This window comes from Amblyomma americanum, chromosome 7, assembly GCF_052857255.1.
Source record: "Amblyomma americanum isolate KBUSLIRL-KWMA chromosome 7, ASM5285725v1, whole genome shotgun sequence".
NCBI classification, from domain to species: Eukaryota; Metazoa; Arthropoda; class Arachnida; order Ixodida; family Ixodidae; genus Amblyomma; species Amblyomma americanum.
In genome coordinates, this window is record NC_135503.1 from 141,439,994 (window position 1) to 141,455,382 (window position 15,389).

The window sequence follows — 15,389 nt, forward strand, 5'->3', positions numbered from 1 at the left end:
CCACTATCGAACCGGCCCTTGGAGGGTCGAAAAGCTTGCTCGACGACCGCCCTCAAGTGTCTCAAAGGATCTCTTCGATGTGAGACCATGTGTTGAGGCCCAGTGAGAGAGAGCAGTGACATGACGTCGGTTTATTACCGGTATAAGCAGGGTGGAATGCTGAAGCTGGCTTCATAGAGAAATAATTCTTTCTCTATGCTGGCTTACTGGTCGCTGACGAGTCCGATGGCTTCACTGTGGTGGAGGCCGGGCTGCATTCGGGCTCTTTGCGCTCGCTCTGTCTTGCTCGTAGTTGCCAGGGCTCCGGGTTGGCCACTGCGCTAGTGGTCGCTGAGCCAGTCGGGCTTCTGTAACTGTGATGGGGCGCACATCATTTCACGTACGCCGTTGCCACGTCTTGAGCATTCCCTATACCAGATGTCCGAGCTGTAGGTAAGTAAGCTTTTAAAAAAGGCAAAGTGTTCTAGCATCGTCAAACCGATTGAGGGCTGTTTGGATCTTCGTGGCCTAGCCTTTAGTATCGTTATTGGTCTCTAAAGTTAATTAATCAGTAAATAATAATTAGCTGTATAATGGCTTTGGGGATGAATTCTTAATTCAGAAGTTGTAGATTGTCATGAAAAATTTTGGCTTATATGTTATCACCAATTTGCGATTTACGCAGCTTTATTTAACCGCCTTAAACGGGCTACATTCGCTTATATTTGCTACATCTATCGTCCCTACATTTTCTCGTCAAGAACACTTGAGACGAATAATACTTCTACACGCAGCGGAGGACCCGCAATCGCGAGCGAAAGTTGGCGAGCCCTTTCCGGCGACATTTTCATGCTCATGCCCTCCTCCGTCGCATGCGTAATTCTGTTAAGAGGTTAGATTCTTTCAGGCGTCACGCAGATACTACGGCCGTGGCCAGTCAGCAGCGCCGCTCCGGCTAGTCAGGAAACTCCGCTACCCAGGAAATTCCCGTAGTTTGGTCGGCGGAGGAGAGGGGGTATAGTTAATTAATATAAAAGGGGGGCGGGAGGGGGGTAGTCAAAGCGGGGAGACGCAGGGCTATAACTGTCTCCTCTATAGAGTAACGACGGTTCGCAAATTCGCAAGGAGGAATGAATTAAAAGATAGGATGAGAAGGGGGTTTGGGCGCTCGGCTACTGATCCGGAGTATCCGGGATTGAACCCGACCACGGCGGCTACGTTTTTATGGAGGCAAAGCGCTAAGGCGCCCGTGTGCTGTGCGATGCCTGCACGTTAAAGATCCCCAGGTGGTCGAAATTATTCCGGAGCCCTCCACTACGGCACCTTTTTCTTCCTTTCTTCTTTCACTCCCTCCTTTATCCCTTCTCTTACGGCGCGTTCAGTTGTCTAACGGTATATGAGACAGATACTGCGCCATTTCCCTTCCCCAAAAACCAATTATAATTTATTATTACGCACACCCAAAGCTGCGTCGGGGACAGCGCTCGAGAGTAAAGCTGATTTCTCCTCTCTGATGTGAGCTTCTCTCTCACAAGCCGGAAGAAGAGGTGTAGCAGCATAGCTATGGAGCCCCACACTAGACAAGGCAAATAAAGTTGCACTTTTACTGCCTTAGCAGTATCGGTGATACTGAAAATGCCCGTGGCGTCAGTTTTAAGCCTCGGTGAGTGAAGCCTACCCTTCAGATGCGCCACCCACCAGAAACCCAGCACCTTCACCCCGACAGGCTTCTATCCACTATAGAAGCCTACGCAGCAGCGGAACGAAAAACCGATGGCGAAATCGAATTCAAAGACGCAATGGGAAAACCAGCAGCCCTCCAGAAGCACCACCCTCCATTCACCTACCCGCCCCATCTGTACCCTCCAGAAACTCCACCCGCCCACGTTCACCTTCCGAAAAAATGCTGTCCCGTGTGTGAAGCGTCGTCTTAGATTAAAAGCATTCAGCATAAAACAAACATCAAAGTAATCATTGAAGGTAAGTCCACCTTCTTTCGCAGCATTCTGGCATCAGGTTTCATGATCACCATGTCAGTTCCTTCCTTATTCGCAGCTCGCAGTGAGGGCGACTTTTTGGACATATAGTGAAGTGATCTGTGTAACAAAATTAGATTGCGTTTAATTTATAAATTTGAGTTTAGGAATTCAGTGAGCCAGGTGCGTGTACTGCCACAGCGATGTGAAAGGACGTTTGGAGCAAGAAAAGTAAATTGTGTCCGATGTGGTTCCGACAGGCGCTGTTCAACCTGGCCGTGCAGTACACCAACAACCAGATGTACACCGAAGCCCTGGGCACGTACCAGGTCATCGTCAAGAACAAGGCCTTCTCGAACGCAGGTACTCTAGCATAAAATACTAGAGTATAAAATAGTAGAGTAAACCTATAAGAGCATTGTCTCCAAGAGGGGGGCCGGATGTGAAGGAACATCTTTGTCATAAAATCATGAGGAACCATTTTTCCTAATTGTCGCCAGTATTTCTAGTATTTTAGTTTTTTTTCTAGCATAAAATAAAATAAAGGGGATACTCTTATATAAAATACCGCACAGGCCCTGCATGTGTACACTGATTATTCGTGGCCTCGTAAGTCGTAGCAATGCGAGGGCTACGAATGCTGCTTAAGGACTGTTGGCGTAGCCTTAGAGCATACCAAGTTCATGTCAAAGTCTAATTCACTGTGTAGCAGTCTCTGGACAGCATGCCCCAGATTCCTTGGAATTTCTGCAGCAGTAGTGTGGCACTTTTTTGTAAGTGCGATGACAATTTGGCTATAGCTGCCGCGAAGGCTATATATGTTGTGCATATTGTGCTCACGCCAGGGAAGCTGGGTTTTTAATATTTTACAGTTTCTTTAAAACATTGGCTTCTTTAGGCGCCTAAGCACTTGTAAAGAACCTATAAGAGCTTTGTCTCCAAGAAGGAAGCCGGATGTGAAAACACATCTTCGTCATAAAATCACGAGGAACACTTTTCCCTAGTTTTCTCGAGTATTGAGGCTGAATATACAATGTTGTTTACTTAGGCCATGCCTCCGCATACTTCATACACCATGCTTCAAATTCGCCGTGTTTCATGGCAATGAAGCCGCGTGTAAGATGTGTATGTCTGATGTGAAAAAGCACAGAATCACTTCGATAAAGCGTACTTAGTGTTCATAGCACGTGCATTCTCCCAGGATCAGATTTACCAGGTGCTGTTTATTGTCGGCATCTTAAACCCACGTATGATCTCCGTCATCGTCGCCGAAGCGAAAGCGTACGAGCTACGAGCAATTGTAAAGACTGAACATGCGTGTCACGAAAGTACTGAGTGCGGTGGAAGTTCCGCTTGTCTGCAAGAACTCCTCTTCATCGACACTTTTGCACCACACTGCGCCTCAACAGTTAGGGCCGCGTTCGCGCGGACGGCCCGAAGCTAAGTGCAGGCGCTCTGGCGTAAGGCTGGAGCAGGAACCAAGCTGCACTTCGAAATCTGAACGCGCGTTATGCCCTCTAGCCGCTGCCCAGAGTGAGGGCAGCGTTCGCTGCTTGAAGCACCCATACGGGTGCGCTTCAGGAGCCCATATAAGTACAATTGCGCCTGCACATGGCATAATGTGTGTGTACCTGCACTCTCCTTGCGTCCCAGGTCGCCTGAAGCTGAACATGGGCGACATATACTTCTACCAGGGCAGCTACAGCAAGGCCATCAAGTTCTTCCGCATGGCGCTGGACCAGGTGCCCAACACCCACAAGGACATGAGGTTAGTGTGACAAGGATATCGGTGGACACGCTTTGCGAGTGGACTTATTGTTGCCTATCTGTATTCTGCAATGTCACTAAAAGCAAAATAGTGCGGTTACTCTAAAGCGATAGTCCAGAAAGTCGGCTCGCCGTTCTTCCGTCCTTTCGTCAGGTTTCCGCTAGCGAACAAATTTCGCTATAGTGTCATGCTAACTTTGAAAATGGTGAATCTTTTTGTGCATCAGGGTCAGCGAACTATTATTGAGCAAGTTTGTTTCACTCGCTGTTTATACTAGCGGGGAAAAACTGCACTCAGAACGGAAGGGAGTAAAAAAGAGTAAGCGCACTCCCGTTTTATAGAAAGGTGTGCGCTGGAGGGCAGCTTACGCCCTTTTTGTCCCGTATACGCGTATTCGTGTTTAGAGTGCACGAGATGCGAGGCATTTTCAATAGTTTCGTGCCGGGAGCAAAGCGCTAAATCGAGGAGCTTGGACACGGCATGCCTCGTTTCTTTGAAGTCTGCAATTAGTTAAGAGAATTGACGGCTTCACCTCTTACGGAAGCGCTTATTCGTGGACAGGAATTTGAACGACCCGTGCACTTAGCGGCGTTGTTACCCTTAGCGGGCTGCTATTTCTTAAACAGCACCCGTGACGATAACAGAAGGTGATAAATGCATTTGCTCAAGCCGAATTGCGGGGCTAGTTGCTGTAACATGCTTGAATTCTCCACAGCGCATACACAAGAGACACGGAAGGACTAGCACTATGTGGTGTGTTTGTTTCCGTCGTCCATGTCTCTTGCGTGTGTGCAGTGGGGAACTGAAGAATGTGACAATGTTCTGCTCGTATAAACTTGAGCCATGCGCACGCATCTGGGCGCAGGCTGAAGATCATGAAGAACATCGCGCTTGCCTTCGTGCGCATGGGGCAGCTTGTGGACGCGGTGACCTCGCTTGAGTACATCATGGCTGAGAGGGCAGACTTCCGCACCGCCTTGCACCTGGTGGTCTGCCAGTATCACCTGGCGGTCGCCGGCGCCGGAGGGGCGGACAAGGTGCGGCGAAGCTTCCTTAAGCTGTTGGACGTGGCGCCCGACAATATCGACGAGTTCGACAAGTTCGAACCGCACCAGGTGGGCCTTGAGTCGCTCGCCGGCTTTATCGGAGGGGCACTGTGGGCACCATGCCGCTTGTCTGGCTGAGTTCTTGTGGTATATGGGGCGCATTCACACTGATAGGCCACGGTGTCCGCAGGACCGTTTTTCGACGGGCGATTAGTGACGAGAGAAGCCCATTGGGCAATCGCGATTATCGACTCGGGAATCCTGGAAGCTCTGGGCGCGTTTTGGGGTTCAGCATCTGGTGCTTAAAAACATGCAGCAATGTTTAACATCAGCGCTGTGGCTAACGAAAATGGTAATACGAGAAAGGGAGAACAGAGAGAGGCCTAACCGAAAAGTCGGAGTTTCATCTAGGATGCTTAAACACTATGTGCTCCTCAGAGCGGAGGATGATGGAGAGGTAATCTCGTTAAAAGGGGCAATCATCGAAAATTGAGAATACATAAAAATTCTTCATATTGTCACGCGTGAATGAGAGAGATCACAGGTCATAAGAAACAGCGGCGGGTTTCGACGAACGTCTTGACCACAGCTTCAGATCGCTGTCAATTCCTATTTTTGAGGCGGTGCGTGCTTCAGATCAGCGCTAGGCGAATATACGGAATGCACTGTGTCACTGACACCCCGGGAAGAAAGAGCATCGTCCCGATGCGTAGCCTGTGTGTTTAAATAAGTTCACTAAGTGAAGCATGATGTTCGCGCGAAAGTTAGCTCTACAGCTCGTATACTAAGCCTTGAGACGGACAACGTGTACCACTGCAGGGCGCACGGATCGCCGAGACTTCTGAAAGCCGTCAGGAACGACCTCATAGTTGAGGTCTCCAATTGGCCTTATCACTTTGTAGGGTCCGAAATACCGGCAGAGGGGCTTTTCGCTAATTCCGCGTCGGCAAATTGGCAACCAGACCCACACACGATCTTCCGATGTGTAACGAGCATCACGGCGCCGGAGCTTATAGCGTTGGGCATCTCGGCATTGTTGGTCGAGAATCCGCACTCTGGCCAGCTGACGAGCCTCTTCGGCGAGGTGCAGGAAGGTGTGAAGATCCGGATTCAGGTCGATGTCGGCCACATGCGGTAAGGTGGCGTCCAGCTTCGTGGTCATGTCGCGGCCGTAAACGAGACGGAACGGTGGCATGTTTGTCGTTTCCTGTATGGCTGTAGTGTAGGCGAAGGCGACGTATGGGAGCACTTCATCCCAAGATCTGCGCTGAACGTCGACATACATTCAGAGCATGTCAGCTAGCGTTTTGTTTAATCATCCCGTTAAACATTTCGTTTGAGGGTGGTAGGATGTCGTCTTTCGGTGGTTTGTATGACTGTGGCGTAAAATCTGCTGTAGGTGGTCAGCCATGAATGCTGTACCTTTGTCGGTGATTAGGCTCTCCGGTGCACCGTGACGCAAAACGATCTGATGGACGAAAAATTTTGCCACGTCTAGGGCTGTGGCCCTTGGAAGTGCTGATGTTTCCGCGTATCGGGTCAGGTAGTCGGTTTCCACGATGACCCACTTGTTCCGCGAATGAAAAAGAGGGAATGGGCCCAGCATGCCCGTCCCGATCTGCTGGAAAGGCCGCGATGGTGGCGCTATAGGCTTCAAGAATCCAGCTGGTATAAATTGAGGACACTTTGTGACGCTGACAGCCTCGGCACGTTCTGACGTAGTGTGCAGCGTTCGACTGAGGCGGGGCCAGTAATACTTCTCCTGGATCCTTGCAAGTGTGCGGGCTGCACCAAAATGTCGAGAAGTCGGTTTATCGTGTGAAGCTTCATGGATTTCGTCACGTATAGGCTCGCCGGCATGACAATAAGGTATTGCTGATTGTTTCCGGTGAAATTTTTCTCCACGAGGATTCCATGAGCTGCCGAAGTTCTGGGTCGGGTACTGCTTTTCAGCAATGCTGATCGCGTTTAAAGTGATGTCGTCGTCATAGTTACCGTCCTCCGTTGGGGAATCGACCGGGGAGCGCGAGAGGCAATCGGCGTCCGAGTGCTTCCGGCCGGACTTGTACGCCACTGTCGTGTCGTATTCTTGGATGCGCAGACTCCATCTGACAGGACATGCTGACGTATCTTTGAGGGTAGCGAGCCACCACAAGGCATGATTGTCCGTAAGTACAGTAAAACGTTTTCTATAAAGGTAGGTCCGAAATTTCGCCGTCACACACACTATCGCAAGGCAGTTTTTCTCTGTTTCCAAGCAGGTAGCTTCAGCGTCAGACAAAGAGCGGCTGGCGTAAGCGATGACTCGTTCTCGACTGCTGTGGATTTGAACCAGCACGGCACCCTGGCAAACATTGCTTGCGTCAGTATGAAACTCCGTATCTGCGTTTTCGTAAAAATGAGCCAGAACTGGAGGTGCTTGCAGGTGGCATTGAAGAGTTTCAAAGGCTTGTGCTTGAGGGGCGTCCCAAGTGAAAGGCATGTCTGTCCTCATCAGAAGCGTCAGGGGCTCGGCGATTCGAGCGAAATATTTCACAAAGCGACGGTAGTAGGCACATAATCCTAGAAAGCGGCGGACTGCTTTTTGGTCTTGCGGTTGAGAGAAATTGGCAATAGCTTTGGTTTTGCCTGTTTCCGGCCGAACTTCCTCGTATAACTTACGACGTGACCCAAGAACTTTAGCTCAGTATAAGCAAAGTGGCATTTCTCATTTTTTAACGTGAGCCCAGAAGACTTTCTTGATTGCAGCACAATTTCGAGGCGCTTAAGGTGCTCCTAGAACGTTGGAGCGAACACCGCAACGTCATCAAGGTAGACGAGGCATGTCCGCCACTTCAGGTTTGCCAGAACTGAAAAATGTGGCCACACCTTGGACGGGCCCACAGCTTCGTACTGCCGGGGGCCATTTGATCATCCCAGCTGGCAAGTGCACGTCACGAGTGACCATCGAAGAGGAAATGTACCTGGCCACCATCGTCGTACTCGACTAGTGTTCCCGGGAGGTAATCCTCGGCATGGATTTTTTAACAGAAAATGGCGCGGTCATCGACCTTAAATCAAAGTCAGTGACGTTCGCCGCCGAGAGCGCAATCCGCAGTGCTTCCGAACGTCCCGCGGCTCTTTACATCCTTGATGACGTCGACATTTCACCCCGTTCGAGCGTTGTGGTACCCGTCGGCGCCAAGACGCTGCGGAAGTTTGAAGGCGTCGTCGAAAGCAAACAAATTATGCTTTTCGACCGCTGCCTTCCTGTCGCCATAGGGGTCGTTTGCCTTGAAAACGGAGCAACCGAAGTGCTGCTCACGAATTTTGGAGGTGAGCGCCAACATCTCAGTATTGGGACCACTGTGGCCCACATTCATGGTATCGCCAACATTCTACGAACGTTGTTGTGGTTACCCTCACACAATGGCACATGCTCACATGGGGGGATTGGCCAACAATTGTGGGGAACAGAGTGTTTTTCAGATAAATATTTCCTGGACGAAAATAAAATTAATGCTCAGGAAAGAAGAAGTAAAAAAAGAAACAGCGAAATGAAACGGGAAATGCATAACGCACATAGGAGATCGACACTGAGGTTTGCAGCCAAGTGGTTAAATGATAATGATAATTGTAAGAATAAAAATAATATTGAAAAAAGTTACCAAGGTAGTTGATTTGATTCCATTAAAAAATTTTGGACGGCGGCAAAAACAGACTTGTGGCTGTACCCAAGTATGGTGGCTCCAAACGACAATATGTCTGGGCTGCTCAAACAAAGGCCAAGCTGTTGTAGCGGTTTCTCTAAAAGCCGTCTTCTCATCATAGCGTATCGGCGACAAAACAACAATGGTCTATGGTTTCGTGCTCACCACAGAATAAGCAGACGGGATTAAGCGCCAACCCATACCTGTGCAAATAAAAATTTAAGGGTGGGATCCGGCAGCGGAGCCTTGATAGAGATACCTCAAGCTGCCGTGAATGGCATGATTGCCTGCTCCACGAATACCTCAAGTGCAGGTAATCATCAGATCTTAAAAGAGATCCAGTTGTCATTCTTAACAAATTCTGTCTTCGAAACCTCGCTGCTGTAATGTACGCTGTAGCCGGAACGATAGGTAGCACGGGGCCATTGAGGGATGCCTTTGCCAGGCAGTCCGCAAATTCATTGGATGTCACACTGCTATGACCTGGCACCCATATCACGCGAACAGGCCTCAAATGCGGAGGGAGTAATGAATGGAAGGTGTTCAAGATTGGCGAATGCACAGCCGAAGCAAGGGACGAACACAAAGAAAGAGAGTCTGTAATGACAGCCACTGAAGAGAAAGCTGACTCTAGTTTGCGAAGAATAAGCACCACCGCCAGAAACTCCGCTTGGAAAATTGGCGTGTAGTCGGGAAGCCGCACTGAAAAAGACGAATCTAGAAGCGGGCATTTTATTCCCGCCCCTGCCTTTTCATCACATTGGGAGGCGTCAGTAGCTATCGTTAAGCTAATAGGTATGCTTTGTAAATGGTCTTCTAATAATCCATTTAAAATGTGGGGTGGTAAATGCTTAGCGTTTTTCGAAAAAATGTCATCGTAGACAGTTCCTACAGTAGACCCACTGTTTTTTGTTGGAAGGATGTTATACAAAACAGCATTTCAAGGATCAAGCAAATTTTGTACCATAACTACCTGCGGGGTATGAAATCTAGGCCAGTGGACTCCAAAAAAGGAAGTTGGCTGGCAACAAAAAACAGACAAAGAGCGGTGTAAGTCTCATTCATATATCCTTAGGTACGTCTGAACAGTTAGGAATCTAAATATAGATAATAAAGGAGGAATACGGTCCTCAAGATAGAGCACGTTATTGGCCACAAATTTGGGGAGGCCAAGGCACAACCGAAGCGCTTCCAAAAGAACGAGCGGGAGAATTTTGTAAGCAGCTGTAACAGAAAACAGCACAGATCCAAATTCTAAATTTGGTCGGACATACAAAACATAAATCAGCAAAAGTTCATCTCTCTGCATTCCAGACCGGGGATTACTTAATCTACGCAACATGCCCAGAGCACGAGCCCCTTTCGCTGCAACAAGGTCAGTGTGAGAGCGCCATGTGAGGCGGTCATCATAAATGACACCAAGATATTTTAATGACTTAACTTGATGAATATTTGGTCGCTAGTAAACGAGAGACAGATGAAGAGGATCTGTCATCTGAAAAACATGTACAGCGCACTTGTTTACATTTGAGGTGAGACGCAAGGCACACAACCAATTTTCAAGCAAATTCAGGTACGATTGCAGGCGCACATAGAGAGATTAAATGTCAGCTGCAGCAGTGAAAAATGCAATGTCGTCTGCATAGACGTGCGTGCGAATGTGTTGATGGCTGGGAATAGAGCTCATTAGAATATTAAAGAGTACAAGCGACAAGACTGCCCCTTGTGGAACACCCCTAGATTGTTTATATCTTCCAGAATTGACGACATTTAGTATACAAAAAAAAACTGTTTTCGAGGAACGCAGATATCCACGCAAGTAAGTAATTCGGAAACTGCAGAGTATATAATCTTTGCAATATTATGTAGTGTTCTACGTTGACATAAGGTTTGGCTACATCTAATGTCACCAACGCAGCATGCATTTTTTGGTGCCGCGCAAGAAGAATACGACTCTCAAGGTCGGTGTCAGCATTCCATATGGAACATTTTTGACGGAAACCAATTTGACAGGGACTAAGGATATTATTGCGGTTCACACACTCCGAAACACGTAGGAGTATGACCCTTTCAATCAACTTAACTACGTTTGATATCATTGAAATGGGTCTAATATTATCCAGAGAATAGCCACCACCATAGTTTTTAGGTAAAGGGATCACTTTGGCGATTTTCCACTCAGGAGGAATCCATACATGTTTGATTGAAATATTAACCAGCTGCAATAAGAATGTAGGGGACTCCTCAAAGAGGATCCTTAACTTTTTTGATGTGTTCCTATCAGGGCCAGGAGCAGCAGTTAGTAACCTCAACACTATCGGGGAAAGCTCGGGAAGGGTAATAGGGGGGACATGCTGAAACTGGTCCACTGACGCTACAAACGCGGAGCGCAAAGGAAGTACAGAGGCGAAATGCTGCTCTAATTCTTTGGCAATTGTCTCAACTGTTTCTATTGATTCTTGCGGGTTAAAAACACATGAGGGTAAATTTTCGGAAACCGGAATCTTTTTCCGTGATCTTAGGAATCCGAAAAGTGTGCGATGGTTTCCTGATTTTGATAGGAAATCGAAATGCTTGGATTCATAATTTTCTTTCGCTTGTGAGATTGTGGGTTTAAGTGTAGCCGCAATGAATTTATAATCATCTCAATTCTTTGGGCACTGGTTGTGTATGAGCTTCTTCCATGCAACCTTTCGGCGTCTGTGATCCCGCGAGCAATCTGCATTCCACCATCTATAGCCGAAGTGTTCCCTCTTGATGCACGTACGAAATATTCGGACATCTTTCGGCATTCTTCAATAGCCAAGCATATGCCTTTAGCTGTATGCTCTTCAGCAGAATTAACCGCTGAAGCAAGAGTGGAGCGGAAAGAGTACTGAAACTGGTCATAGTTTATATATGACCTCAACTGAGAGCACGCCGGAGTTAAGCGGAAATTAACATGAAAAACGACAGGCATGTGATCGCTAGATGTTCCACAATCCACAGTCGACCAATTGAGTACAGGAACACAAGGGCTGGTGAAAGTTAAATCTAACACAGATCGAATTTGTGCGCGGAGAAGTGTGGCCGAACTTAATTCATGCACGAAAGGTTGTTATCAGTAACCCAATCCCAAAGGCACTTACCACAGAAATGTGTCTTAAAGCCCCACGACACATGATGAGAATTCAAGTCGCCGGCCAAAAGAACTGACTTCTGATAATTAAGTAGCAGGAGATCTAGCAGCCTGGTATCCTGCACACCGTGAGGAAAATAAACATTTACTAATGAAAAGGGATAGCACCCTGGAATTTCAAAGTCTAAAGGCAATAACTCACAGTCTGTAGTAGGGGACTGAAAAGTAATCTAAGCCCTGTGACAAAATTTAGAAGAAACTAGTAGGAGTAAGCCTCCACCTCTTGACTGTGGATCTTGTCGAAATGAAGAATAATTCTGCAAATGGAAATGTTTTTAAAAGGTAAGCTAAGTTTCTAGTAAAATAATTATGTCTGCTTTGTGTTGGGATATAAGGTATAACAAATCTGTTGAAGCTAAAAGAAGTGACCGACAGGTCCACTAGAGAACTCTTAACACCCCTATGGTTGAGAAATCGGGGAAGCAGCAACTGCCTGCCCTAAAATAGTTTCTTCCGGCTTAGAGCCAATCTAGCTGTTGCTTCCTTGATTTCGGCTGAGGATGTGGAGAAGAAGGGTTAGACATGGGGATCCACTGCGTTTGAGGATTCGCGTATCCGAATTCACCATCTGTGCATCATGAATACTTTGAAGATCATTTGAATTATTGGACCGAGAGTTAAGAATTCCGATGACTCTGGTCGCGCCACCAGTAAAGATGTTCCAAACAATCCTACCCTGATGGGATGGCCGTATTGGGCTGGTTGGTTGCTCGTCGCGATCGGTGAGTGATGGTGGCACGCTGGCCGGTAATCGAATATACACGGCGGTTAGCGGCACGACGAGCCATCAGGTCTTCGTCCGCTCGTCTGGCGACACGTTGCCTGTTGGGGCAGCAGTTCCAACTTCTTAAGACAAAACTTGTTTATTAAAGACGGGATTGAAATACAAGGCTGTGAGGATAAGGCAGTTAAAAAAAAGGGCTGCTTAAAAGCGACTGAGATTGACTCTCGGTGCGCCCCTCCCAAGTCATTGTTTGCAGCGGGTTTTAACCCCTTCGATAATTGGGCGGAGCTTTATTAAAATCAGCGGAGCCCAGGGCTCACCAGAGCCTGACCGAGTGGACTCCGCGCCTCCTGGAACGTGCAGGGCTCGCGGTTTCGCGTACGCAGCTCTTTGCATGTGCATTCCATCGAGGCGCCACGCATCGGCTTTGCCGTCGCCGCTGACAGCAAAGGAATTTCTCCCGCTTTCCCAGGGCTTTGGGCAGCGTCCGGAATGCGCGATGCACTGTCACCGTTCTACCCCTCGTGCACTGCCGATCAGCAGCGGATGAGTCGGCGCCTGGGCCGAAAGGATTTGCGCGGGTAGCCGGCATCGAGGCACCCTAAGCGCGGGCGTCGCGCCTCTCAGTAAACTTCCCTCTGCTTCCCACGGAGACGACCGGTTCCGGGAAAATGGGGGGGGGGGGGGGGGGGAGGGGTTCGTCCCATCGGCGCCGTGGTTACTTAACCCCGAGGAAGTGCAGAAACAGCAATAACTTGTTCCTGGGGCTGAGACAGCGCAGGCAAGGAATGTTGGGTCATTGACGAAGGCATGGCTGACATGGCAGAAGTCGTTCCAGTTTGCGTGGCCAGGGTAATCTGCGTTGCCAGAGCACTAGATATGAACTCTGTGACAGTGGACACTATCCTGTCAATCATCCTATAGCCATAAAGGCTTCCACAGCAGTCATTATTGCCTGAGAGATAGACGAATTTAGCGTCACTCCAGAACGGGCTGACACACCTGCATAGCCGTGAGCTATCTCTTTGATTTCTGATATTGCCACGCGCCGCGAACAGCGTTTGCGGTCATTAATGTTTAGAATTTGCAATTTATGATACCGAGAAGGACGAACGTTGTTGTTGTTGTTGTTGTCCACATACTATGGCACATGCGAACGTCTTAACCACAGCTCCAGATCGCTGTCATTTCCACTTCCTTTTTTTTGAGGCGGCGCGTGCTCCAGATCAGCGCTAGGTGAACATGCGGAATGGATTGTGTCAATATGAAGGACATAAATTTCTTCCAGTAGGCTTTCGTGTTTATGGCGTTCCCGTCGCGATGGTTTATTAGCTACGGCCTTCGGCACCTGATTCAAATGTCGTGGGATTCAATTCTGGCCGGGCCGCAGCATTTTGAATGAGGCGAAATGCAAAACGCACTTGTGCTGTGTGATGCCCCGTGAACGCCAGAGAATCTTCGGTGCTCTAAATTAATTCGGAGCCCCCCACTCCTGCGTCTTTCATAGCTCATGTGCGGCTTTCGTTCGTTAAACCCTACATAGGGTACCCCCAGATCCTCATGTTGAGAGAGAGAGAGGAACCCTTTAATGAAAAAGCAGAGAATTTAGCCGACGTTTAAAAATTGCTGGCATGGTACTCTGCGCGGGGAAGGGAATTTGGGAGGTAAAGACGGAAGGAGAGGAGTGCGGGAAAGGCAAAATTAGAGGTTTAAGTGATAGGTGGTCAACCACTGGGCCACCGCTGGCCGAGTGGTTAGAGGCACCGTCTCGTATACAGGAGGCGCTTGTCTCGATATGTAGCAATAGCTAGCGAGCCACTTTGCAATGGGTACTAAGTTTTTTCCGGCCTATAGTTTTCGGCTCCCTTCTGGGTTAAACACTGTACAGAAGAGCCCTTGACCAGAATAGTTGGCGGACGGTAGTGGAAGGCGACGACTTTATCCACAAGCGGTTCACCCAGTGAGAAAGCTGAGTGCTTGTCAGGTCATCTCCAGTGGCCATTTGAGAAAAACTGACTGCCGCGGGGCTGGCCATAGCGGGACTCTAAACTGCGACTTCTTGCGGTTTGTTAGGTAGGAAAGCTGTATCGGAGAGCCGCACTTGTCTCTTTCCATTTTAATGACAGATGTTGACATGCTCGCTACAAATGCGCATCGGATGTGAACAACGCTTCGCTTTTCGCTGATGTTTTACCTGGACTGAAGCTGAACTGAAGTATGGTGCTTGTCAGCAGTGCAGTCACGAAACTAGTTGTGGCTCCGTCGTTATTTTTATGGAATTTTACCGCACTTGCCTGATGCTCCTCGAATTTGTAGGAGGTGCCTTGTCATCATTACTCATGCGTGCTTACATCTCTTTAGGCAACACGAGCACAGCGTTTGCAAACATCTTGGTGCACCGCACTATAAAGCGCCCTCATTGTGATTGCGCTCAGTTCTTTTTTACTAACGCGTGTCGGAGGCGCGACCGTTGTAGACTGCGAGCTGAGGGGGGGGGGGGGGGGGGGTCACTTTTTGCCTCATATTATGCATGAAATAAAAGTGTATTCATAACTGATGCCCTTATCTCGTCTTTGTCAAATATAGGTGAGACCCGACGGTCACTAACTCACCAGTGGCTGATGCAGCGTTTATAAAATTAGGGTTATTTTGTTTGCAATGACAGAAAATTTACTCAGTGACTATGAGTGCGAGGCAGGTGAGCATTTGGGCGCGCTAACGCGCTCTTGCACAATAACTGTTCGTGACCTCCTGTAGATTTTCTCGTCCTCGTGGCATACCTGCTACTTTCAGGATGACCCTGCAGAGATGCTGTATTACGAGGAGATAAAGAACGACTCCCTCCAGCAAATCGAACGGGAGAGGTAAGCATTTACACTTTGCTGTAGAAGTGGGCATAGAAGTAGGTACAGGCCCACTTCTATGAAACTGTTAACACAACCGAACTGCAGGGGATGCGAACGCAAGCACTGGGGTGATGGAACTCGGTAGCGCATTAGACTCGATGCAGGCGCGATTCTGAAAAAGAT

General features: G+C 48.4%; 1 protein-coding gene across 1 annotated transcript in view; it reads left to right on the forward strand.

Annotated features, from left to right (window-relative positions):
• The window catches only part of nompB (intraflagellar transport protein 88-like protein nompB), a 97,748-nt gene that overhangs the window by 30,442 nt on the left and 51,917 nt on the right, over window positions 1-15,389 (forward strand). The window contains exons 8-11 of the mRNA XM_077629452.1: window positions 2,216-2,318; window positions 3,609-3,723; window positions 4,589-4,838; window positions 15,154-15,224. Coding sequence (XP_077485578.1) covers window positions 2,216-2,318; window positions 3,609-3,723; window positions 4,589-4,838; window positions 15,154-15,224 — 539 coding nt within the window. The remainder of the gene's footprint in view (window positions 1-2,215; window positions 2,319-3,608; window positions 3,724-4,588; window positions 4,839-15,153; window positions 15,225-15,389) is intronic.